The sequence below is a fragment of the Zootoca vivipara genome, chromosome 9 (genome assembly GCF_965207765.1).
Source record: "Zootoca vivipara chromosome 9, rZooViv2.hap1.1, whole genome shotgun sequence".
In the NCBI taxonomy this organism is placed as follows: Eukaryota; Metazoa; Chordata; class Lepidosauria; order Squamata; family Lacertidae; genus Zootoca; species Zootoca vivipara.
The window spans coordinates 45562283-45587781 of record NC_142592.1 but is presented as its reverse complement, the minus strand read 5'-3'; the positions used below and the strand labels follow the sequence as shown (position 1 = coordinate 45587781).

The following is a 25499-nucleotide window of genomic DNA, read 5'->3' as shown; positions in this document are numbered from 1 at the left end:
AGTTTTTAGTTTAGTTTAGTTTAGTTTAGTTTAGTTTAGTTTAGTTTAGTTTAGTTTAGTTTAGTTTAGTTTAGTTTAGTTTAGTTAGTATGCCATCCTATACCCATAGATCTCAAGGCGGTTCACAACAGAACACTATTCTCTACACAATGAGATAATTTTCTCCAAATGGAAAGTTCAATGAATGGATTCCTGAGTCCTTGGGAGGAGGGGCAAGAATCACATATTATAAACAGATGTACATACTAATCTGTCACATTTACAAACTTTTTTCACTCCAATTGTTTTAATTTGTTATTAGTTTCTGCTTTTAAGAAAACAAAACAACAACACCAAACAGCATAGAATATCTGTCCATAAGCATGAATAAGTTTCTTTAGAACTGATATTTTGTGATGTTTGAATGACGTCTCAATTAGTAAAATATATGCATTCCTTTATTGGGTGAAGATTGCCCATGTACATCACAGAAAATGTTAAGATGCATAGCTGCCAAGTTATCCCTTTTTTTAAGGGAAATTCCCTTATGCTGAATAGGCTTCCTCGTGAGAAAAGGGAAAACTTGGCAGCTATGTTAAGATGAAGGAAGGCAGCAATTATGCATCCAGAAAGCTACATAACATTACAAAGTATTCCTACAAACCTATTTTTGATTGGCTTTGCTTTCAATTTTAAAGTTCAGTTGTCTGTGTGGGGTTTTCCCGTGTTTTTTTTAACAGCACTTGCTTTTTACTTTTTATTATTACTGGCTGAAAATTATCCATCTAATGCAACTTTAGATTATTAAATGCTCATGAAGAAATCTCTCCTATAACCTGAAACCATCTGCAGCCCAGGGACACCCCATTTTCTTTAAGGAGCTGTTCAAGGACCCAAAAGACACCCAAGTAACCATCACCCTTTTAGTCTGGCCTCAGATTCTGCAATAAATAACAAGCAACAGGATGAGCAGTGTAAAAATAATAATTATACAGAGTTTTTAAAAATGTTTCCATCTCTGAAGAATGAGAAAGAAAATTTACCATGTAACCGTAAAGGGAGAAATCAAAATCAGACGATTCTCCTGGGTGTGGCCAGAACACAGAAATTAAGAAAAAATAATAATAAAACCAAAAATAAACAAAAATAAATAAAAACCAAAGAAAACTAAACGGAGCCCCTTGAAACTCATGCATTGTTAACCTTTTTTTTTAATTACATTTAGAACATTCACCTCAGAAGCAGCATCTTTATCTTATGGTGTTGGGACGGATTTTCCATAATTTCATTTTTAAAATATATCTATATATACACAGACACACTTTAAAGACTCAGTCAACAGCCAGAAGCCTGGATAAATAGTCAAAAAGATTCCAGGCATTAGGGTTACTTGCTTCCAAAACTTATATGCATCTTTAGCCATCCTTGATAATCCATCTGAGATGAGTGATTGGCATGAAGTTCCGGTGGGTGAGGGGACGAAAAAGGAACCCTACCACCGTTTAAACTAAGGATCCTACTTTCCAAGATCAGCAGTGAAAACACTGGAACTCCCATCTAATACTGCATTGCACTGATTGAATTATATGCTGCTGTAAAGCTATTTCATTAGAGTGGTGGAAATAATTCTGAAACACACTGGGGTTTGACAAGAGTTGCTTCAGCTTAAAGCAAGACAACATGTGAATACCGCAAAATCAAAGAAAAGTGCTTCTGCTAATGCGGACCTAACATTAGCAGAATATAAAAACCCAATTGAAATCTGCAAGTGAGGGAAGTAGAACTTCACCGTATTTATTTCCAGGGGCATAGTCTGTTGCAGCAAAATCCTTAATGTCTTGTAGCACCTTAAAGACTAACACATTTTTAATGTTATAAGCCAAGAGTCACCAACCTTTTTGGAACAGTGGGCACATTTTGAATTTGGGGAGTACTGAGGGCCCCAGTCAAAAAAATGGCTGGCAAGGCAGCATGTCACAGCACAAAATAAGGAAAACTCCCCACCCCTGACATAAGAAGTCAGCTATGTCCTGATTGTGGAGCTCGCACACACTCACAAAGGGTGTTGCTGTCTAATAACAACAGGGATCATTCCTCAGTACCAGGAAAATATACAAGATAGCCACATCACACACATTCTCATTTCACAGAAATTGCTTAGGAGGTGCCTGCACTTTTTAGAAACTTCTTTAGAAACTTTATTTCTAGGAGGACTAGACACTTCTTTTTAAAATACAAGTTCAGAGATTGGGTAATCTGCCCAAGGGCATCAATGAAAGCCCTCAAGGGCACCATGGTTGATGGAAGTTTTAATCTCTTTTTAGTCCGTTGTTATTTTAACTTTTTGAAAGTTTTAAACTATGGTTGTTCATTTTTTTTCTCATTAATAATGCTATTGTTTTAGCTTTTTTTTTCTAAGCCGCTTTGAGTGTTTATTTTTAGAGTCAAGCAGTGTATAAATTTTATGAAACAAGGGGAATAAATAAACCCCTGCTACAAGGTTTTGTGGACTACGGTCCACTTCATCAGATGCAAAAAGCGTTATCCTGAATTACAGGTAACACATACCAATTGGTGGAATTGTAAACAGTGAGGTCGGATGGAGATTAAGTACAGAACAGTTCAGGCTGAGATTATTGCGTTAACAACAGTAGTTTGTTCAACGGGCATCCCCAAACTTCGGCCCTCCAGATGTTTTGGACTACAATTCCCCTCATCCCTGACCACTGGTCCTGTTAGCTAGGGATCATGGGAGTTGTAGGCCAAAACATCTGGAAGGCCGCAGTTTGGGGATGCCTGGTTTACAATTTCACCACCACTATTTCGGGGGGGGGGGTGTCAGAGAGAGATTGTCATGGACTAGTTGGATGCAGAGGCATGGTGGTGAGAGGCACCAACTGGGGAACCCCAAATGGAAGAAGGCTCAGAACCAGGAGATTGGTGGTGGGATAACAATGAGTGGTCAGAGGGAGAAGAGGTATGAAAAGGGTGGAGCAAAGTCAGACAAGGAGTCAGAGTCTCTGACCCAGGGGGAAAGAAGACAGAGAGTTGGGGGAAGGTGGGGCCCTTCAGTTATTGCAACTGCCTCATTGGGGCAAGATCTATTGAGAAGGGTTACTGTACTCACTAGGCCTGAATTGTTTTGGTTCTTTGAATAAACAGTGAACTTCACTGGCACCTTGTGAGTTACTGCTGACTTGCTCTTGACTCCTGCCTTGACAGAAAGAAACTCTTATGCCATAATAAATTTATAGTCTTTAAGGTGCTACAAGACTCTTTGCTTTTATTATATCTATTTCAGGGGTAATATTGACTAAACTAGAATGCAGCTTAAGATGTATGATGAGGGAAGATTATCACTGTTGCTTATTGAATTTGTCTGTCATTTTATCTTGCCTAGGGCAATCCAAAGTAATTTACAACGAAACAAGTTCTGTTATTGAGCCAACCCAATTAAAAACCTCTGAGCAGAACAGTGCAAGATCACTTGTTTCCCTGTACTAGATACTTTCTATAAGTAAAGAGACATAGAACATATCTGTTGTATCTTTAATTTTTTTTATAAAATGACTTGAGCATAAACATGCCTATGACATGCTACACTGCCTGATTACATCAAATTATCAGTAATTAAGGTAAACTGCTCTGATGAACTCTCATTTGACGCATGCAACAAGCTGCACAGGGAAGGCAACCAAGTGATTGTCAGGCATGGTTAGAAACCAAATAACATGGAAACAGCAACCATGGCACAGCAGTTTTTATGAAGCCACAGCCTTTACTGAGCAAGGCTAAGCCATCAGCACACAGTGCATCCCTACTAGTCATTCTCTGGTCATGAAATACACATGGACCAATCTGACTATTCAGAACAGTACTCCAGCAGGGCCATATATCTTGCACATACATATTTTTGGTTTGGTCCAATATACATACAGTAGGGTTCTGTCATGTGTACAGATCCTAAACAAAGGTTGAACAAGGATTCTCAAGCTACTATTTTAAGTAGTGCTAACAGTGCCTTGCCAGTCTCTCATGCACTTTTTGTACAACATGTAGCATTAGAAAGGATTCTCCAAAGCCAAATAATGATTGTTCATTCATAATTACCAAGGGGAGATGCAATGACCTGACCCTGCCAACTTACATCTTCACTGGGCCAGGGTACAGAATATCAACACACTTTTCCTTTCCAATTAAATATAGGTGAATGCTAGCCACATTTAATTGCTTTATTGGCTTAAGTAGGTTCATTATGACAAAGTTTGAGTGTTCTAGATCTAAAGAAATTTGGATTTTTCAAAACCTAGAGTAAACTGGGGGAAATCAAACTTATTCTCATGGAAACCAAAATATTCATTTGGGAGGAGAAATTAAGTGTTTTCACTGGCAAACTGGAACAAACCAGCATTTTAAGACACAATGGCTATGATTTCTGGTAGGCACATTACCAGGGGAAGTGTAACAAGCGCAATGAAAATTACTAAAACTATGAGGCACATTTGGCTGAAAACAAAGGAAACTCTTATTTCAATTGTTCAAAGGGTTTCTTTCTTAGAGATCTTTCAATACTCTTCTCCTTAACTGTGCATATTGTATAATTCAAATGTTTGGTGCTCCTGTGAAGCATCAATATTTATACAGTAAAAGTGTGCATAACTATAGAGAGCCAGTTTTTAATAAGATTTAACACATATAATCTTACATTGCAACAGTTGTTTACTGCAGCAATCACTATGTCATAAAATCCATAATCTTGATATACTACATATGGTATGTACACCTATGGTACAATCGTTTATATTGTTTATATTATTCTTATTTGTTAAAATATGTTGGAATACGATATTGTATTCATTTGTATTGTATTCATGTATACTATTTAGAACATACATATACAACTGATGAAGCCCAGGAGCGCAAAACAAGGCATTATTCCGAAAATCCTTGTCAAGATTCTGTGGAACTGTAGTAAGCTCCCATTTGGATTTTATGAATACGCAGACGTGGAACAGAAACTAGCAAATATTTGGACATTATGAATGAACTGATCTATTGGGACTTCTGTTTACTTTGTTGAACTTTATGTGTTGATTATGTACAAGAGAAATATTTGATATTGTGAAAAATACAGAAGAGCATTGTTTATCTGAATGCACAGCCAGCTATGTTTTGTGTGTTTGTTGAATGTATTTCACGTAACGCTAGGTTTGATGTTGTTTTGAAACCTTCTCTTAGCATGTCAGCTTAACAAGAGAAAGAAAAGCTATCATCTCATCTCAGATGGACCAATGGGTAAGATGCTTTCCCCCCCAGAAACTTCCCAAAATTTCACAACACTGGAACAATTCTGGCAGAGGACCTTTGCCACAGTTATGAAGGGATAAAGATATGCTCAGCCCGTGGAGGACCTTCCCAATTACTGGATGGGGGCACACCTAGGGCAATTTGGATTTTACATATTCACCTTTTTAACATTCATTTATCAAATACATGTTCAAAAATATACCCTTTAGAAACCCAGGGGAGGGAGGGATAATATTGAGAACACAGCACAATGCAGGCAGCAGGAGCAACTGCTTTCCGATTCCCAAGAGAGAGGAGGAGAGAGGTTCCATATCGTTAGGTTAGAACAGAAACCACAGTGTAGGAGAAAGGCATTCAAGTTTTGGCATACTTTTTGCAGAAGAAAGGGGAGTGACAAGTGAAAGGGCCCTAGATATATTTGTGTTCCACCACTGGGGGTTCTAAGCTACTGTTTTTTGTTTGTTTGTTTTTTAAAAAGAAGGGCAAATCCCGGGCATCCCAATTCAATATTCCGTGACATAACCAACAAACATTCTTTGAGAGTTTCCTGAGTCTCACTTAAGCTATTCACCATCTTTGAGAGAACAGGCCCCAGCTTGGAGCCAACTGATAAAAGACTGTTGTGAATTCGACAGGCAGGTGTGTTAGAAACTCTACCACCAAATACAGGAGAAACTAGTTGGGCTAAATATTGCCTGGATGAAAGAAAAAGGGGCAAATACCCATAAGTTAATTCATAACTAACAGCTCTTGTTTTAACTGAAAACCAGAAGTCTTGGGTTTTCTTGGCTGCACTGTTAAATAGTCATAATTAGAATTCTGTTATTTATAGAAGATTCTGAACAGAAGAACAGAGACTGTCATGTAAGTTTATATAAAATGAGTAGGATTATCACATGTGTTTATAAAATTAAAGCACAGTGTCACATGAAGGCCTTGATAAGTGCATTGTTCTTTCTGACAGGCTTGCTGCTTTTGCATCCTTTAGGCATTTAAAAGAGATTGTATATGGGAGTCAGTTTCCCCAAGGCTGACAATAATAACTAAAGCGCCACTAATTCATAAACAATTGTGGCCTATGCTAACTTCAGAGAGGAGAGAAATATATTTAGAGATGCAACCACAGCAGATTGCTCATGCTCTATTAAGAGTTGCAATGGGAGGGTGCTTATTTTGCAGGAGGCTGCATTATGCAAATGAAATGCCTGTGGTTCTCTTTCCAGCTTGTTAACTCTTCTCAATGGTCAAGTGGCTTATGGCTAATGAAGGGCAGTAGCCAAGCACTGCATCTCTTCCAGTTCTGAGATCAGGCAAACACGTGAAATAGGTAAAGGAATAAAGGGCTCTATGCTGCCCACTATAGTTCCGCATCTCTCCACAAGTTCAACACATGTTGTGTTGCATTTATGTTATCTTAAACTTTCATAAACTGACCTCAAAGATCATTTGCCATGAAAGGTTTAAATTTTGTTTACAGAATTTACCGAAGGTACGCAGAATATTATAGTGGTTAATATTTAAATACCACCCCTTTTCTGGTTTTCAGATAACACATAGAAATGAATTTCAACATGCAAATTTGAACCCAAATATAAAAATCTAAGTGGGGCTCTACTATAATGGGCCTTTTAAAAAATAAAAATAAAAAAATACTAGGTGGTACACCTTTGAACTGTCATGGGATGGGACGGGGATGGGACAGATGTTCATTTTTAATTAAAAGTGGAAAACTTAGCATTGATTAAGTCAAGCATAGTATAGACATGCACTGTGCAAGCTTCCCCCACAGAGCTCTGCCAATGCACCTTGCTCCTGACCTGCAACACTCCCTGCTATTCCAGTGCTGGACCTACTGGGCAGAGAGAGAATCACATCAATTCTTCAGTGAGGGGACAATGGTTTCATGACGAGAACCAGTTAGGACAAGTATCACTCAAAATTGCTGCACTTGTGACCATAATGTTTGCAATTTGTTCTCTAGATAGTTCAATTAGTACTAAGCCTGAAAAACTATCATTCAGCTGCATCTTGAATAGCTACACAAGCAGCCATTCCAGAAAATTAGAAGCTTATACAGATACCATAATTTGCTAAAAGCCAACTTTTTTTCAATGTTGAAGGGTCCATTATGCTAGCAAAGTGGGTGGAAATTTATCTTTTACACAAGATAGCCTGTGAAAGCTCTTATCCCATATAATTTATTTATAGATTATTATTTTTAAATGGACAGAAGCCATCTGTCCCTAACACCAGGAACTTTGAGGAAATCAAAGGAAAATCTTACTCTTGATAGCTTCAGTGAGCCCTTTATTGCTAGAAATTTTTGGGTGCCTGATCTTTCTGAAGGAATATTTTGAAAGGATTTGGGAAGAACTCTATTGGCTACACTCAAAACCTGCAATTATAAGGAATGGCAATTTTTAGGCAATTACATGTCGACCAGTTCCTGTTATGGATTATTCTCTATGCAGAAAGCTGTCCTATCTTGTCATTTTGGGGCAGGGGTGGCAGGGGAGAGGGGAGAGAAAGAGAGAAACTGGGTATAGAAGCAAAACTTACCTTGGAGCCACGTTCATTAAAGATTATCTCTACATCAAGGATTTTGCCAAATTGCTGTAAAGACAGGAGAGAAGATTTACCCATTGTCAGCTACTGCATTAAGCCTCCTTTCTAAGAAAATATTCATTTTGCTAGCAAACTTTCCTTTCTAATATGCAGTTAAGAATGTTCAGTTGTTGAATTTCTTCTGGTTGTCAGCTTTTATTTAAACCCTATTCAGCAACCACCCAGAAGCATGTTGGCAAGAGGGGGGGGGGAGAGGACAGAGATGCATGACCATACTGTTCTGGGGTCTTTCATGAGGAAGGGCGGACTATAAATTAATTGGATGGATGGTTAAATGCTGTCTCCATCCCCAGCATCTCTGCATATGTCAGATCGCCTGGCACTGTGATGAAAAGCTTATAGGAGTTTCTAAGCATATTCAGCTAAATGCACGTATGATCAGTAACACTGCATTATCGGGGTTCCCAATCGAGAGGAGGATCCCAAGCTTGTTCACTTGAACACGCTTAGAATTAGATATCCCCTTTCAACATGGGAAAGGTGTGAAGCAGGGCACAGGTGGGTAAGATGTGGGCAAGTCTTGAAAGACCTACATTGGCTCCCAGTACATTTCCGAGCACAGTTTAAAGTGTTGGTGCTGACCTTTAAAGCCCTAAACGGCCTCAGTCCAGAATACCTGAAGGAGCGTCTCCACCCCCATCATTCTGCCTGGACACTGAGGTCCAGTGGTGAGGGCCTTCTGCCTCGCTGCGAGAAGGCAAGTTACAGGGAACCAGGCAGAGAGCCTTCTCAGTTGTGGCACCCACCCTGTAGAACGCCCTCCCACCAGATGTCAAAGAGAAAAACAACTACCAGACTTTTAGAAGATATCTGAAGGCAGCCCTGTTGAGGGAAGCTTTTAATGTTTAACAGACTATTGTATTTTAATATTTTGTTGGAAGCCGCCCAGAGTGGCTGGGGAAACCCAGCCAGATGGGTGGGGTATAAATAATAAATTACTATTATTATTATTATTATTATTATTATTATTATTATTATTATTATTATTATTATGCTCTGACTTAGTTGCAAGAGCAGAGATCTATAAAAGCAATCTCATTTCACATTCCGGGTTAAGATGTTGCAGAGCCAGGTTAAGTTTGTCACTGCAAAACCAGCGAGTCTTCCGGTAAATTAAAGATGAATGGGATTCTTGTGGCATAAGCTTTTGTGGACTAGAGTGCAATGGGCAACAAAGCACTGTGGTGTGGTGTGCAGTCAGTCTAGCCCTCCCTCTCCATGATACTCCATTCCATTCTGCCTCCCACAGGTTTTCTGTTTTTCCGCCCCAGCAGTTAGTCAGCAAGCCAGGATCACAGAGCATGCTCAGTCCTCATTATGCTGGAATCCCCCCCCCCAAGCTTTATGAATATTTTACTCAGATGTGTACAGTTCCCAGAGTCAACTGATACCGGCTTCTTCCACATGGGTGGTGCTGCTTTAGCATGCACAGAGAACAAATGGAGGCATGCAACACCACATGGGTGGGAATGCTTCAAAGCTTTTGCTTCTGAGGCAAGAGAGTAAAGGAACAGGTGGCTGCTGTTGGGTGGTGAGAGGTCTCTCTTTCCTGCATCCTCCTTTTCCAGGTACTCCACTCCAGAAATTTTAGGCATCAGTTTTAGGAAAACTGGTGGAAAGCACTGTTAAGAGACACAACTACAATGCGTATAGAAGGAACAAGTCTCCAGGGCTCTTCTCAGAGGTAGGCTTGGAGGATGATGACAAGAAAGAGGGCCTTTTTAGTTGTGGTTCTGTGTCTGTGGAATGCTCTCCCAATGAATACTGATTGGCAACTTTGCTGACATCTTTGCAGTGCCAGCTAAAAACTTACCTTTCCCCCCAGGCTTTCTGATAAACTAAGATGATTATGGGGGTTTTTTTTGCTGTCAGTAAGCTGCCAAAGCTTCCTGTGGCTATTACGGAGAAGATTGTTTTGTATATTTTTATGAATTGTATGTGTGTGTGTGGTTTTTTTAAAAAATGAATGTATAAAGTATTTATGTTTACATTAAGTATGTTGCAACTTGCCTGGAGACCTTACGACAGGGGTCACCAAACTTTATGGACCAGGGCACATTTTGGATTTTGAAAGTGGCGCTGTGAGCATCAGTCACAAACTGACTGCCACAGCAGGCATGATATAACATAAAACTAGAGAGGCAATCACCCTTGGCATCCTTATGCTTACCATGGGAAGTCAGCTATGTCCTACTAGTCTATCAACCCCATTCCAGCTGACGTACTGACATGTAGCTCAGTGGCAGAGCATCTACTTGGCAGGCCTTGGTTTAATCCCTAGCATCTCCATACAGGGCTGGGAATGTCTCTGGCCTGAAACCCTGAAATAGGCAGTGCGCATACCCAATGGCATGACTCCATATAAGGCAGTTTCCTATGCGCCTATATCCTTAGGCTTTGTACGGGTTTTTCAGAGCCAACCCAATTCAATTAGCTTTATGTTTTCCTCAGGCTTCCCCCGCCCCGTTCCTTTCCCTCAGGTTTTTAATTTTTGTTTCCGTTCCATGCTTTGCACCATTTCTTCAGTCACCCTGCTTCTTGTTTCTCTTCCTTTTAGCTTCCCTACCTCATGGAACCTCTTTCCTGCAAGCTTCCCAGCCTCCTTATTTGCCTTTCTCTAGCCATATGTAAGGGAACTTTTAATTCAACTTAAGTTGAATTCCACCACTAACAAGTTCCCTCAGCTGAAGGAGTGTTGATGAACATTCTAATCATCGCATTAAGCTGAACCAATGGAAGCCAGATGCTTTATGCCTCTTAGTGCATTACTGTATGGGTTACTACAGGGTTACTACTGTATGGGTTACTACAGGGCAAATGAATGCTATGGTATAGCCCCCTTGGTATTCAGTCATTGACGTTCTTGTACCACTTCCAGATGTTGGTGTGGCTCTGCCATTTTGAAATTGCTTCTCCATTAAACTCAACCCTATGTGCTATTTCTTTTACTCAAATAAGCCACACTTCCTATACTTTGCCTTAAACCCCCAACAGGCATTAAAAAAACAGGGTTGTCCTAATAAAAATGCTTTCTTTAACATATGTAAGGACAGAGCAGATATAGCTCCATCCTGACAGTGCAATTCTATAGATGTCTACTCAGAAGTAAATCCCACTGAGTAATTGTAGGCCTCGTTTCTTATCCAAAGGGGATATGAGCATATGGTGCTTCATTAAGCATAATGATTTCAGAACTGACTGACTCAAAATGTATGAGTCATAGCCACATACAAAAATTAAATAAAAAGAGGTCACCGTTGCCTGTCTTATAAGCTTTATATCTCTCTCCACCCCCAAACTCCCTGTCCATCTGAATATAACTATTACCGGCTTGTTGTCAACTCTTCTAAATTTTACAGTAAACAACATGACTTTCCCTAGAGGCATTGAACTAACTAGGCCAGCAGTATTCACAGTTTGGACAGTGCTGAATTAGACAATGAACTCATACAGTAAGAAAGTAGTAGCTAGATAGTTCAGACCCCTGATCCCCATAGGGTGGGGTGGGGTCCCTATGCCTTTAATTCTATCAGGCAAGTGCTGGTTGCTGTCTTGCCAGCTTAAAGCAGGACCCCAACCCCACCCTGTCGAACAGTTATTAAGGTGCTAGCCCCCTAAAGTGGGTTTAATGTGTTGTCCTTAGAGATGGGGCCTATGTTTCGAAGGAGACCATTCAGCTGCAATTTGGCAACAACAACAAAAGCAAATTTACCCATTCATCACTTCAGCAATTCAATAGTAATTACAATGGAGCAAATTTTGAATGCAACTATTTTCAGCTCCACGTCTGTATCATTATAATCTCCAGATTAATAAGTGCACTCCTTAGATGGCCCTGGTGGTCCCTTCCAACTCTACAATTCTCTCATTCGCTTGAGGCAGGGTACACAGTTTCCTCTACAACAGACCAGTCCACACAGGAAGGCAAGGTACGATTGAAAGTTTTACAAACAACTGAGATGACACACTGCCAGTAAATACTGAAGTAGTCTCAAGTGTGTGAAAACAGCTTACAATTCTTGCTAGCGCCAAGTCAAATAAATGGTATATTTCCAAAAAAAGGTAAGAAAGTCATAGATAGGACCCTAGCTTGTTTTATTAGACACTGTGTTGTATTTTCACACAGCTTTTTCAAAAACAATCTTGTCTGTTTATCTTGTCAACAAACATCATTAAGCCTTAGGGCTCTGAACACCTGGGACCAGAATTTTATACCTCTGAATTTATGTGCATCCTAGGGTGGATTACATTAAATCAGGGCAATTAAGTCAATGATTTAAATACATAAGAGTGCAGAAGTCAGATTTAAATGACTGAATTGAATCAATTTACCAATTTTTAAATTCATATATTTATTGAACAAGCATATATACTAATTGGTTCATATAGTGACGGAATGTATCAGCTTGCTAATAAATACAAATACACTACCTAGGAGGAGCATATTTCCAAACCTTTGGTCATGCAACCCACATTTTGTGCTACATAATTTATAAATGCCAACAGACAGATGAATACATGTGAAATCAAGTGTTTCTGTTTGACTCTGTGCATATGCAAAGATACTAAGCAACAGAACTTATCTGAAATAATACCCTAAATTTCCCAAAAACAAGGACTGATACTTAATGGGTAGAACAGTGTTGCTTCATGAGATGAATAATAAATTTGCAAGCAATTTGATCAAGAGTCTAAATAAAATAGTCATAGTTTGCATAATAATAACAACAATATAATTTACTTTGCCTTTTAAAAAAAATCAAAACTCAGGTATTACTGCTCCCAGGTAATTGTTTTAAATAAAAAGGCAAGCATTAATGTGATGCTTACATTTCTTTTCAGTAAGGATTTCAACCTGAAGTTTTAGATAGTGAGTGGGATGTGTTAGACTGCCTTTTTGTACGTGAATGTTTTTAGCTTTCATTTTGTTTTAGTTTTTTATTGGTTTTAATGTTCGTACTGTTGATTTGAGTTTACTTTTCATTAAAAAAGTGACTAATAAGTTCAATAAACAATGAAATTGATGGTGATGATTACTTGTTTGACAGTTACCTCCTGCTCTTTCAAGGACAATTTGACTCCAACTAGAACAACAATTCCTGAACACAAGAACCACTCACCAACACTGCCTCCATCTTACAATGGTTTAGTCTATTAGCCCTCATTGAACTTAATCCTGCCTCCAGGCTTTGATCCAGCATTTGATTCAAACAGTTTGGAGCATACTGATGACACTGTGCTCCAAATCCTTAGATGGCCACTTTCAACAGCTTCATATACATAACCTCAATGGGAGACAAGAGGGAACCCTGTAGGACCTCACAGCTCAAGAGCCAAAGACTGAACAGAAGTCCGCTTATGCCATTCCCTTGTAGCATTCCTGCAGGTATGAGGGGAACCACTGTAACACTGTACCTCTGACTCCCAAGCCACAAAGCAGCTCCTGGAAGATACCAACAATCAAGAGCACCAAATAGTCTGTACTGATGATGGTGAGAACTCCCTGCAAAGGTGAGGGCCCAGTTAGAATGGTTCCACGGTTATGGAATTCTTAAATGCTCTAGGGGATTTTCCAGTCAACATGGCTGGTGCTCCCATCAAGGCCCTAGTTTCAGTATGGAATAGCAAGATGGAAAGGACCATTGATGGAAAGGACCATCAGCATTGTAGAGACTAACTGACCCCTTGCTTTTCTGAGGAGCTTTGCTCAATGAAACAAGCCCAATGACAACGAGAGTATAGGTGGTGTGCAAGTCCCATAGTGAATTCGACTAAATACAGGTGGGAGCACATAATTGTGGCTACTGTGTGCACACGGTGGCGAAGAAGTCCTGCTTTACCACAACTAATTGTGACTTCTGGCCTATCAGTCAGGAACATCTGAGACTTTGGAAATCAGCGGTGGAAAATTTGCAGAGCACTTTGAGATCAGCCATCATTGTCAGTCCTGATGGTCTTTTTTAGATTGCATGACAACGTACGCTGGTGCTTTATGCCCCAGGGCAAAGCTGACCTCCAGGTTGTTGCTCGATCCTTCAGGGACTTTTCCACTCCTCCCACGTAATAATATTCTCTCATGGCCCATTTTCCTGCTAACTACACAGTTTCTCTCTGTTCATGTATTTTTGGAAAATTCACTTGAGGCAAAAAGGCCTTAAGTCTTTCATAGATGGCATTGAAACAATCGAACCTGACACTGGGAAAGGCTGGGAGGGGGGATATTCAGCCACAGACAGCAGAAGCTGCAATCATAGGTCCCCTACAGGATAAAGGGCTTATTTAATATGATTCACCCAAGGGAAAGCTCTCTTACTGCAGTAGCAGTAGTAATAAGAACACCACCACCAGGGTAAATATTTCACTGTCCCATTTTATAGTTCCAGATTGTTTTTATGTTGTTTGGAAACAATGTATGAGCAGGAAATCAGAACTGAATTTCCGATTGCTTCCTTACTCCAAGTGTAGAGCCTACCCCAAGCTTCAAAACGGCACATGCTCATGCATGTGTGCCTAAGAAGTTAAAAAAAAACAAAAGCAGTTTTAGCAGGCTCTATCCCTGTGGCTGATGTCAGAGCCAGGAAAACCAAAGCTTCCAATTAAGTAAAAGGAAAGATGAAACCCACAGGCACCACAGTTCATGTGCACTTCCCCTTTTACTTTTATGCCACTGGAATAGCCTTCCAGACAAAACATTTACCCTAAGTAGAATGGTAACCAGTAATTTGGTGGAGACGGGAAATACAAAACATTTTTCTAGTCTAATGTAATCTGGCATTGCTTTGGGCAATGGTTTAGGACTTTCCTCCTACCTGTGAATGCTAAAGGTAATGTGCTACCTTAAGGCCCCATGATGAAACATGCACATATTTATCAGAATAATTTCAGGTGATGGCTAGGATAGACAGAGAACATTAAATTAATGAATTTCATCCCCTCTCTTTACCAATATACAATCACTCTTTTCAATCTGAGGGGGAGTAAGGATGCACTGGGACTCATCCTTAAGCTACAACCGATAGGCACAAAGAAATCCCAGAGCTATCACTATTGCTAAAAGAATAGTGATGCTCATGCTAATGCAAGCCCTAAAGTCAGATAAAGGCTATATTCTGCCCATGCCTTGTAGGCATATGAATTTACAGTGACTATTGGTAACACACAAGGCAGCCCCAAGACATACATTCACAATAATATATTGCAATGTCAATCATGGATATAAGGCATAACTCATTGCTGCTGTATGTCAAAGGGCTTTAAAAAAAACTAGACAAAAATATAAAAGTTTAGGCTTATCAGCCACAGCAGCCTAAATTATGTTCTGAGAAGGCAAACTATTATCTCCCAGATCCTGAGAACTAGGAACCAGTGTTAGAAATGGAGATATGAAAGCTAGGAGCTAAATGGCACCTTAAACCTAGGTTATGGGCTAGGCATGCTTCTTTTATAAAGCTGAAAATGAATGATCTGCAGCTAAAATATTATGTTCATTTTTCACATGGTCTAGTCCTTCCCCTACCCACCCCCTTAATATTCTTAAGAGGGTCTTTTCTCCAGCCTTAAGAGAGTAGCTAGAAGTGGGGAGGCAGAAAAATGTCCTCCATTCCTTCCATTCTGTAGTTTTAATCTGAAATCTTAGGCGCAGAACTGTGCCCAGAGCTCAGAAACTGCTCATGCTAATGGAAGTCCCTGCCACAAAATGTGCCTAGAACAATGGGAGTTTTGAACACTGCTAGGAAGTGAGGATGGACCAGAGCACTATGCCCAAATGATGAACTTCTCTACCAACAGTGCCCCCCCCCAGATGCTGTAAACAGAACGCTGATCTAAATTGACCCAACTTGGTTCATCTTCATCACAGGTGTGTCATCTTGTCTGTCTGTTATAAGGATTTTGTAGACAGGAGCAGCAGCAGCAATTTTCTCCAGAGACACCCATTTCTGGGACTTTACTGTTGTAACTCCTCACTAAAGTGCAGTGAGCGCCATTCTGGTGTAGTGGTTAGTGGGAGACTAGGACTGGGAGACCCAGGTTCAAAGTTTGGCTAAGCTGTGAAGCTCAGTGGGTGACCCTGAGCTAATCACTCTCTCTTATCTTACACTCTCAACCTTTGGTGAGCAACTTGAGCAAGTGTATTTTAGAAATCCAGTATTTTCCAACAGGATTTTAGAAATCCAAGTGTATGACATTCAAACATTCGTTCTCCTCTCTTTTTCTTTGGCATGACATGTATTTCTACATGTTTAGAAATTCAGTTCTGGACAATACTTTCTTCTTGCTTGCTAAGGACAAAAGCCATCGGGTTCAGGTTGGTAGTTTAAAACAGACATGGCTGAAACATGCTTGCAGCCTGAAAGCCCACCATCCCAAAGCCAAAAGATGGAAACTAGGGTATAGTCTTTTTAATTGGATCTTAAGGAGGAACGTCATTTTCAGGAAATGAATGTGTCCTTCAGAAGGAAAACATTAACTCCCGGTTACATATTCACAGCACCTGGATCCTCCTTGTTTGCTCTCAAAGAACCAGATCCAGACCCCTGAGGAGAAAGGGACAGAGTGCACACCGAGGGAACTGCACTTTGCCAACTGAACACACCTGAGGCACAGGTGTACTTAATTCTTCTCTGTTTGACTGCAGTGACTTTGAGCAAAAAACTGCAGTCCCGAGGCACTCAACCCCCAAACAGGGTGGGGCCTCGTGAGAATATACTATGCTTTATGTTTTAAATTGTTACTCATTTTAAACCTTCCAGGGGGTGGGGGGGGAGAGATACAGCCCTATGGTTCCTTAAAGGATATATTAACATACCCCAAACATCTGCCGGAGATCAGGATCCCGAAAGCGGAAGGGAATGTTGGAGACATGCAGCCGCTTTGGAGTAGATTTGCTCTCGGTACTCTCGTTGCTTTGTGTCTGTGACGGCTGGCCATCCGTCTGTGCCCCTCCTTCCGTCTGCTGCAATTAATTAAAAATATATATAAAAAGTGGAGAAGAAATCACAAAAAGCCAGCCAACATTCATCCGTTTATCAGTTCATGTCTCAGGTATTTACACCACCCTTCTTGACCTAGTATCTGAGCACCTTTAAAGTAAGTTTGTTAATAACAGCAAAGTTTAACAAGCAATCCTTTGTTCATGCAATGGCTGAGAGAAAAACAAAATCAGTGTACAGAAACTCTCCACAGAGCAGGTTATTGGGAGATCAGTTGCATCAGTGTAATTTGGATGTGGATTGAAACAGATACAGATAAAGCAGAGTGAATGACTCTGCCAATACATTTACTACAGAAGTAGATACCTTTTAATTTTTTTAGACCGAACCTTTCTGGAGGCACTACTTTCAACCTGTGGCATTTTTGATATATGGATCTAATGTCGCACCCATATTAGACATGTCCTGCTTTCTTACCTTCAAAATCCTCTTGGCGTGCTTCCACTAGCGTTTAGCTTTCAACATGTCAACATTTCAAGTTTACAATTATAGCAAACAGAATCAACAGTACACAGCCCTTATATAGAACTTTAACATAATCAAGGCATTTTACATATTGTTTTTTTCCAACAACCCTGTTAGGAAGGTCAGTATTATTCCCAAACTGCAGGTGGGGGCATTCAAGTTGAGAAAGTGTGGCTTGCCTAAGTGAGTGCAAGGCAGAGGTGAGATTCTAGCTGTGGTGCTCTGATTTGTAACACACACTCTCTCTTGATCACTAAGCCATTCTAGCTTTAAATAGTTCAGGTTTATTTTACCATCATCTCACAACTAATGGCTATAGGGCATGGTGTACCTTCTATGATATGGGAGTTTTTTTGTGCATGCCACCCATGGGTCCATGATGTTTTTAACCCCATGGAGCAGCTGCTGCTGGTATTACTAAATCAGTTTGCTGCCCCACTGCTCCTGAGACTGCGTGCAACTGCTACCAGACGTGAAGAAGCTGTGAGGGCGGCTAACAGCAATACATCCTATTTCTCCTTTTCACTTGCTGTGCTTCTCTTGATACGAGTGCTGCCTTAATGGACAGTAAAAGACCTTTTAAACAGGAACTACAGATTTACATCCCAGCAAGTGGGTTTGTGAGGTGCCCTGCTTCCAACATCTGGTGGCAAATTATTCTCATCAACAATTACTTCCACTGTATCGCTTCCCAATCAAATCTTTTGTTGCCCGCTTGACATTTATATGGATTTCCCCAAAGGAGACTGTAACTCTTATAAGATGCCAAATTTTCGTTTCTTAAATGGACCTTACAAGGTGATGGAAGCCAAGCCACATTTATATACAGTCATAGGAAAAAGAAAGTGCACTCTCTTTGAATTTTGTGGTTTTACATATGAAGACATAATAACAATCATTTGTTCCTTAGCAGGTCTTCAAATTAGGTAAATACAACCTCATATGAACAACACATGAAATAAAGCCAAAATGGAAAAACCATATGTGAAAAACTAAGCACACCTTATGATTCAATAGCTTGTAGAACCACCTTTATTAGCAATAACCTGAAATAATTGTTTTTTGTAGGACTTTATCAGTCTCTCACATTGTTGTGGAGGAATTTTGGCCCATTGTCCTTTACAACATTGCTTCAGTTCTTTGAGGTTTGCTGGCATCTGTTTATGCACAGCTGTCTTAAGGTTCCACACAGCATTTCAATTGGGTTGGGGTCTGGACTTTGACTGGGCCATTGCAACACCTTGATTCTGTTTGTTTTCAGCCATCCTGCAGTAGATTTGCTTGTGTGCTTGGGATCCTTGTCCTGTTGCATGACCTAATTTTGGCCAAGCTTTAGCTGTCGGGCAGATGGTCTCACATTTGACTCTAGAATACTTTGGTATACAGAGGAGTTCATGGTGGACTCAATGACTGCAAAACAAGCCCAAATCATCACCCCCTCCACCACCATGTTTTACAGTTGGTATGAGGTGCCTGTGCTAATATTGTGTGTTTGGTTTTTGCCAAACGTGGCGTTGTGCATTATGGCCAAACATCTTCACTTTGGTCTTGTCTGTCCAAAGGACATTGTTCCAGAGGTCTTCTGGTTTGCTCATAGGCAACTTTGCAAACCTGAGTCGCCCTGCCGTGTTCTTTTTAGAGAGAAGAGGTTTTCTCCTGGCAGACCTCCCAAACAAACCATACTTGTTCAGTCTTTTTCTAATTGTACTGTCATGAACGTTAACATTTAACAGGCTAACTGATGCCTGTAGACCCTGAGATATAAATCTTGGGTTTTTAGCAATTTCTGTGCACATTGCGAGGTGTGACCTTGGGGTGATTTGCTGGGACATCCACTCCTGAGAAGATTGGCAACTGTCTTGAATGTTTTCCACTTCTTAATTATCTTTCTCAACATAGAATGATGGACTTAAAATTGGTTGGAGGAGATGGCCTTATAACCCTTCCCAGTTTCAAGGGCAGCAGCAATTGCTTCTCTAAGAGATTGGTCATCTTTCCTCCTTGGCATTGTGTTAAAACACACCTGAATGCTCCAGACCAGCAAACTTCTAAAACTTTGGCTTTTATAGAGGTAGGTACACTTGCTGAAAGGGACGCGGGCGGCGCTGTGATCTAAGCCACAGAGCCTAGGGCTTGCCGATTAGAAGGTCGGCAGTTCGAATCCCCGTGACGGGGTGAGCTCCTGTTGCTCAGTCCCAGCTCCTGCCCACCTAGCAGTTCAAAAGCACCTCAAGTGCAAGAAGATAAATAGGTACCGCTCCGGCGGGAAGGTAAAAGGCATTTCCGTGCACTGCTCTGGTTCGCCAGAAGCGGTTTAGTCATGCTGGCCACATGACCCAGAAGCTGTCTGTGGACAAACGTTGGCTCCCTCGGCCAATAAAGCAAGATGAGCGTGCAACCCCAGAGTCGTCCGTGAATGGACCTTTACCTTTACACTTGCTGTTGATCAATTAAGCAAGGGCTTTTGATTAGCAGCACCTGTCTGCTACTTAGCCCCTTAATTCCTATGGAAGCAGGAAGGGTGTACTTAGTTTTTCCACACATGATTTTTCCATTTTGGCTTTATTTCTGTTAAATAAATCATGAGACAGTGTAACATGTTATGTGTTGTTGTTCATCTTAAATTGTATTTACCTAATTTGGGGACCTGATAAGGAACAGATGATTGTTACTATGTCTTCGTATGTAAAACCACAAAATTCAAAGAGAGTGCACTTCCTTTTTCCAATGGCTGTAAGATCCTGTTAAAATTGGGTGTAGGATACAATTATTATGAGGATGTAAAGGACCACGTAGCTCTATGCCAAGTGCTATAAGCCATGAAAGCCAACATTTCACTGAACAGCAGCAAGTTAACCTGCAGTGCAGACATAAATTAGTTCTCCATCCTGCTTCTCCTTCTCTGTTACCAATACGACTACAATGAAGAACAGTGTCTTGCTCACGTTCATAAACAACATAACAATCCAGTTTCGTAGGGCAGCGTCTCAGATAACCATCAGAATACCTCACTTGAAGTGCAGCTTTTGGCTTATGTTTACTTCTAAGGTGTTTTACTTACTTTAAAATCCACTGAGAACAAAAGATCCATTGTGTGCCATGCTCTTTTGCATGTACCGTCTCTAAACCTATTGTGCATTACAGATGACACTGAGACCTAAACATGGTGAAAGGCTCTAAACATTGAAAGAGACAGAAAGCCTTATTTAATCTTTGAATCCTTCCTGCAGGAGATTTTGTGTAAACCTTATTACGACATGGTTAACCTGCACCATTAGGGAACCCAGTTTTGGTGAGGTTTGAAAAAACATGTTCACTGACTGATGTGTGCTGGCAGGAGCAAAGCGAAATCAATAATAACCGAATCAGTTTTTACCGCAGTTACAGCTAAGGAAAGCACAGTGGAATACTTGCTGGCATGCAGGTGACTTAATACTTCATGCCTGATTCTTCCTGTTTACAACATAGGCTGACTCCTCTTCATCGTTAGAAGCTGAAAGGTTATTTTGTAGGCCCACTGGTTTTGATATGCTTCCAATTATTTCAATAGACAATTATGTTAATATGGGGGGTATTCAACTAAGTTTTACTCAGAACAGATCTCCTGAAATTAATGGACATGGACCTAACTTAGCCATGTTCATTAATTTCAATGAGTCTACTGTGGGTAAAATTTAGTTGAATAGCACCCAATATGTCCCAAGAAATTTGCATGCTTAGCTATGCACTTTTTTTAAAAGTAAGTTTAAAACCATAAAAAATATCATTAAGAAGAGCTGCTGGTTCTTTGTGGATTTGGTTTCGAAGTCCCTGGCTGAACTATGAAGGCCACTGGATGGCCTCTGATTTTTCAGCATCTTACAGCCTAAGGCTGTAAAGCAGGCATCCCCAAACTTCGGCCCTCCAGATGTTTTTGACTACAATTCCCATCTTCCCCGACCACTGGCCCTGTTAGCTAGGGATCATGGGAGTTGTAGGCCAAAACATCTGGAGGGCTGCAGTTTGGAGATGCCTGCTGTAAAGGAAAGAAAGGCTAGATAATGTACATTTAAGTCAGAATTACTTGAAAGAAGGGCTGGATGGCCATCTGTCAGGGATGCTTTTGTTGTGATTCCTGCATTGCAGGGGGTTGGACAAGATGACCCTTGGATGCCTACCAACTCTACAATTCTATAAAATGTGACAAGTATGAAAATCCAACATTTATCACCATCTATTATGGTGCCAACATCTACTTTTAAGAATCTAGTTCGAAAGGGTACATTATCAGAACCCGGCAACTTAAATTATGTTCGCCAAAATATTAAAATGATGCTTTCATGTGACTTTAACCGAAGCTAGATAATAAGGACTATGGAATTCCCAAAAGAGGTGAAAGAGGTCTCTGAGCCACTCTTAAAAGCAGCACCACTAGGCTCTACTCGTCAGCTGCTACTCTTTCTCTCTCATTCTTTTCCAGATATGACCTTGGACTTGTGTATAAGCTTTTCAGGACAAACAAAAGCATATTAGCAGCAAACATTCACAAGGCAACGTGCTGAGCAAAGCAAGAGCAGCTTTCAGCTTTGCTTCAATCAGGCAATGAATGCAACATAAACTCCATCTGAGCATCTGCAGTCACACAATGCAAAACAAGACACCAAACAGCTGGGATAAACTAATTTCATTCAACCAAGAATCAATTTCAACCAGCCCCAAATATCAAATACACACATGAGTTTCCTGACAAAGGTACACCTGATCACATCACAAGTATACTATTTACAGTGGCTTCCAATTCCCTCCTCACTACACTGACAAAATTATCTCCAAACAAATGCACCCTGAGGGGAGAATCAATGCAGCTGGCTTGTGATTAAATCACACTAGGCTGTTTGGCAGTTTTATTTTTGACTTTGTCAGAGTCCTCTACTCCCCAGGGTAAAACTGTCCAAGGAGGAGGACAGAATGCATGACATCACATCCATCATCTGTGCAGACAACCACTAGGAAATAGTCTCTCTAAACAGCCCTTGGATATCATTTCTTCCCCCCATAGTCCAAGGGGTCTCTCTCTTTAAAGTGCTTTTTTTTGGCACTCTGGAGCATGGCTAATGCAAATTTCCAAATTCTGAGCAGCTTACAGCAGATGGTGAAATTGGCAAGTTGACACAGCCTTCCAGATGGCCACAGACATACGGCCCATCATTCCCGCTCCTGGTTACAAAGGGTGCAGACAGAGTGAGGAAACTGGGAACATGGCTGAACTGGTGGTTCTCAGTGTAACAGGGCTCCCATGGGTGGTGTGAATAGTTGGCGGGGATGTCCCTGCTCCTCCCAAACCTCTCCCAGTGGATACCTTTACTGGGCCTGGCAGCAGGACCCTTTTCACTACCTAAGCTTAAAAGGTGAAGTGCATAAAATTATGTATTGTGTGTGACGAAAGTGGATAGGGAGGTGTGTTATTGTTCTCTCTCTCTCTCTCTCATAACCCTAGAACCCAGTATCATCCAATGAAGCTGAAATGTGTGAGATTCAGGACAGACAGAAGAGAGAGAAAGAGTGCTTCTTCACACACTGCAGTCTTAAACTCCAGAATTTGCTATTACAATTTGCAGTGGTGACACCAATTAAACTGGCTTAAAAAAGGGAATTGGACAGATTCCTGAAAGATATGGTTGTCCATGGTTACTAGCCATGTGTAACACACGGGTGGCGCTGTGGTCTAAACCACTGAGCCTCTTGGGCTTGCTGATCGGAAGGTTGGCGGTTTGATGGGGTGAGCTCCCGTTGCTCTGTCCCAGCTCCTGCCAACCTAGCAGTTCAAAAGCACACCAGTGCAAGTAAATAAATAGGTACCACTGCGACAGGAAGGTAAACTGTGTTTCCGTGCGCTCTGGCACTCGTCACGGTGTTCCGTTGCATGAGAAGCGGTTTAGTCCTGCTGGCCACATGACCCGGAAAGCTGTCTGTGGACAAACACTGGCTCCCTCAGCCTGCAAGCGAGATGAGCACTGCAACCCCATAGTTGCCTTTGACTGGAGTTAACCGTCCAGGGGTCCTTTACCTTTATCTTACTAGCCATAATGGCTATATATTACCTCAAGTACCAGACACAGTATACCTCTAAATAGCGGTGCTGGGGAACAAGAGTGGGAGAATGCTATTGCACTCCTCAGCAGCTAGTGGACTTCTCCTATCCATCCACTGTGGGAACAGAATGAGGACTACTTGGGTCTTCTTATGTTTTCTTCCTCATTCCTTGTCTTGTTAGCATGAGGAGTAAATGGAGCAATCAATGCCTAATCCCTTGGGGAAATTTTGCATCCCTAAGCCCCAGAACCATCTTGTGGGTGTACACTACCATATTTCTTTTCAGTGTGGGTTAAACCACAGAGCCTAGGGCTTGCTGATTAGAAGGTCGGCGGTTCGAATCCCTGCGACAGGGTGAGCTCCCATTGTTTGGTCCCAGCTCCTGCCAACCTAGCAGTTCGAAAGCACGTCAAAGTGCAAGTAGATAAATAGGTACCGCTACAGTGGGGAGGTAAACGGCGTTTCCATGTGCTGCTCTGGTTCATCAGAAGCGGCTTTGTCATGCTGGCCACATGACCCGGAAGCTGTACACCGGCTCCCTCGGCCAATAACGCGAGATGAGCGTCGCAACCCCAGAGTCGGTCACGACTGGACCTAATGGTCAGGGGTCCCTTTACCTTTACCTTTAATCAGAGGCAGCAAGGACAAAGCATTCACTTCTGTGGCTGCACCAGGTTGTGAAATTTGTCTGGTTAACTGTATTCTTTTTATCTGCTGTCCTATCTCTAATTCTTTTTAGTAATTAAACAAAAAAATTACTATCCTCATCATCATCTTGCTTTTAAATGCCCTGGCTTGGATTGTTAGCTGCCTAAAGCACATTTCAAAAGCGGAAAGGTAGGATAAAAAAAATTCCTTCAATAAACAAACAAACAACAAACAAGGCTCTGTTCTGTCTTAATCAACGAGCTGTGATTTTGGCTGAGGAAGACGAATTACAAAAGGATTTGAGAATCCCTGACCTAATCTTCATATAACATTTATACAGAAGTAGCCAACCAGACTACAAACCAATGGAAATATAAGACGCTAAAATTTGTGCCCCAATTAATGTTGTGTTGTATATTGAAGAAAGCCAAGGTCTCAAATATGAGGAATGTGGGATGCCTCCCTTTTCCAGTTTTCCAGTGCACATTTCACTCCTCAGAGCATGAGAGACTTCTGAAAGGTACATTTAACTTCAGACTTCCACAGAGATTAAAATATCACATTAGAGCTGCCAGAATACACCTTACTCTTTATGAGGTCATTAAAACCATAATAAAACACCGATTACCACAAATTAAGTTTTTTATAAAAATTGACTTCTGCCTCTCAGTTTTTAATTTCACTTTAAGTGATTGTTCACTAGACAGATGATGAATATAATAGACCCAGCCTTCTGATCTATTTTGAAGACAGCTTACAGAGTGGCCTGGCAGGAGAAACCACCTCAAGTGTAGCTGATTAATGTATATACTTTAGAAAACAATTAATCTTCCACTAAGAAGTTTTGGCTCCTTCAGGCTAGCTCTCTGTCAGTGGCTCATTATAAGATACAGCTCTTTCTTCTCTCAAGGTTGCATACGGCTACTCAGACTCTGCAACGAAATTAATCTCTTCAGAATATATCTGGGGGGAAACCACTCGCTAAATATTCTGCATTCTGCTTGCAATATTTAGTACACACACACACACACACACACACACACACACACACACACACACACAGAATTCAGGCTTTTTTTGGCAGATATGAGATGAGACAGCATGAGAGAACAAGAACCAGGAACCTTTTGAGGTAGAAGGGGGAACTGGATCAGACTTAAGTCTCATGTAGACTGGCACTGGCAACTATACAGGCAGGGAAAAACACTGTCCTCTTCATCATGAGGTAGTGAGGGTGGTTATCTTTCTCCCTCCAGAAACACAGAACGGAAGCAGGAAGTCGAAAGAGTGAAGCTCCTTCCCAGTTCCATTTCTGACTACTTTTCAAGGCTCAGATCCATACCTGAACTGCTGGACAAAAAATAAAATAAAATACCTAGAGCAGGCATGTCCAACAGGTAGATCGTGATCTAC

The 25499-nt window shown here is 40.9% G+C and overlaps 1 protein-coding gene across 24 annotated transcripts in view; it reads right to left on the bottom strand.

Moving 5' to 3' along the window:
• The window catches only part of RBFOX2 (RNA binding fox-1 homolog 2), a 184913-nt gene that overhangs the window by 31256 nt on the left and 128158 nt on the right, over window positions 1-25499 (bottom strand). For 19 of the 24 annotated variants that reach the window (XM_035127271.3, XM_035127267.3, XM_035127270.3 and 16 more), the window contains 2 exons: window positions 16718-16864; window positions 7846-7899 (listed from right to left, as the gene is read on the bottom strand). In XM_035127271.3, the coding sequence (XP_034983162.1) occupies window positions 7846-7899; window positions 16718-16864 (201 nt within the window). The remainder of the gene's footprint in view (window positions 1-7845; window positions 7900-16717; window positions 16865-25499) is intronic. The other 5 variants (XM_035127269.3, XM_035127274.3, XM_088676710.1 and 2 more) reach the window with 1 other exon arrangement.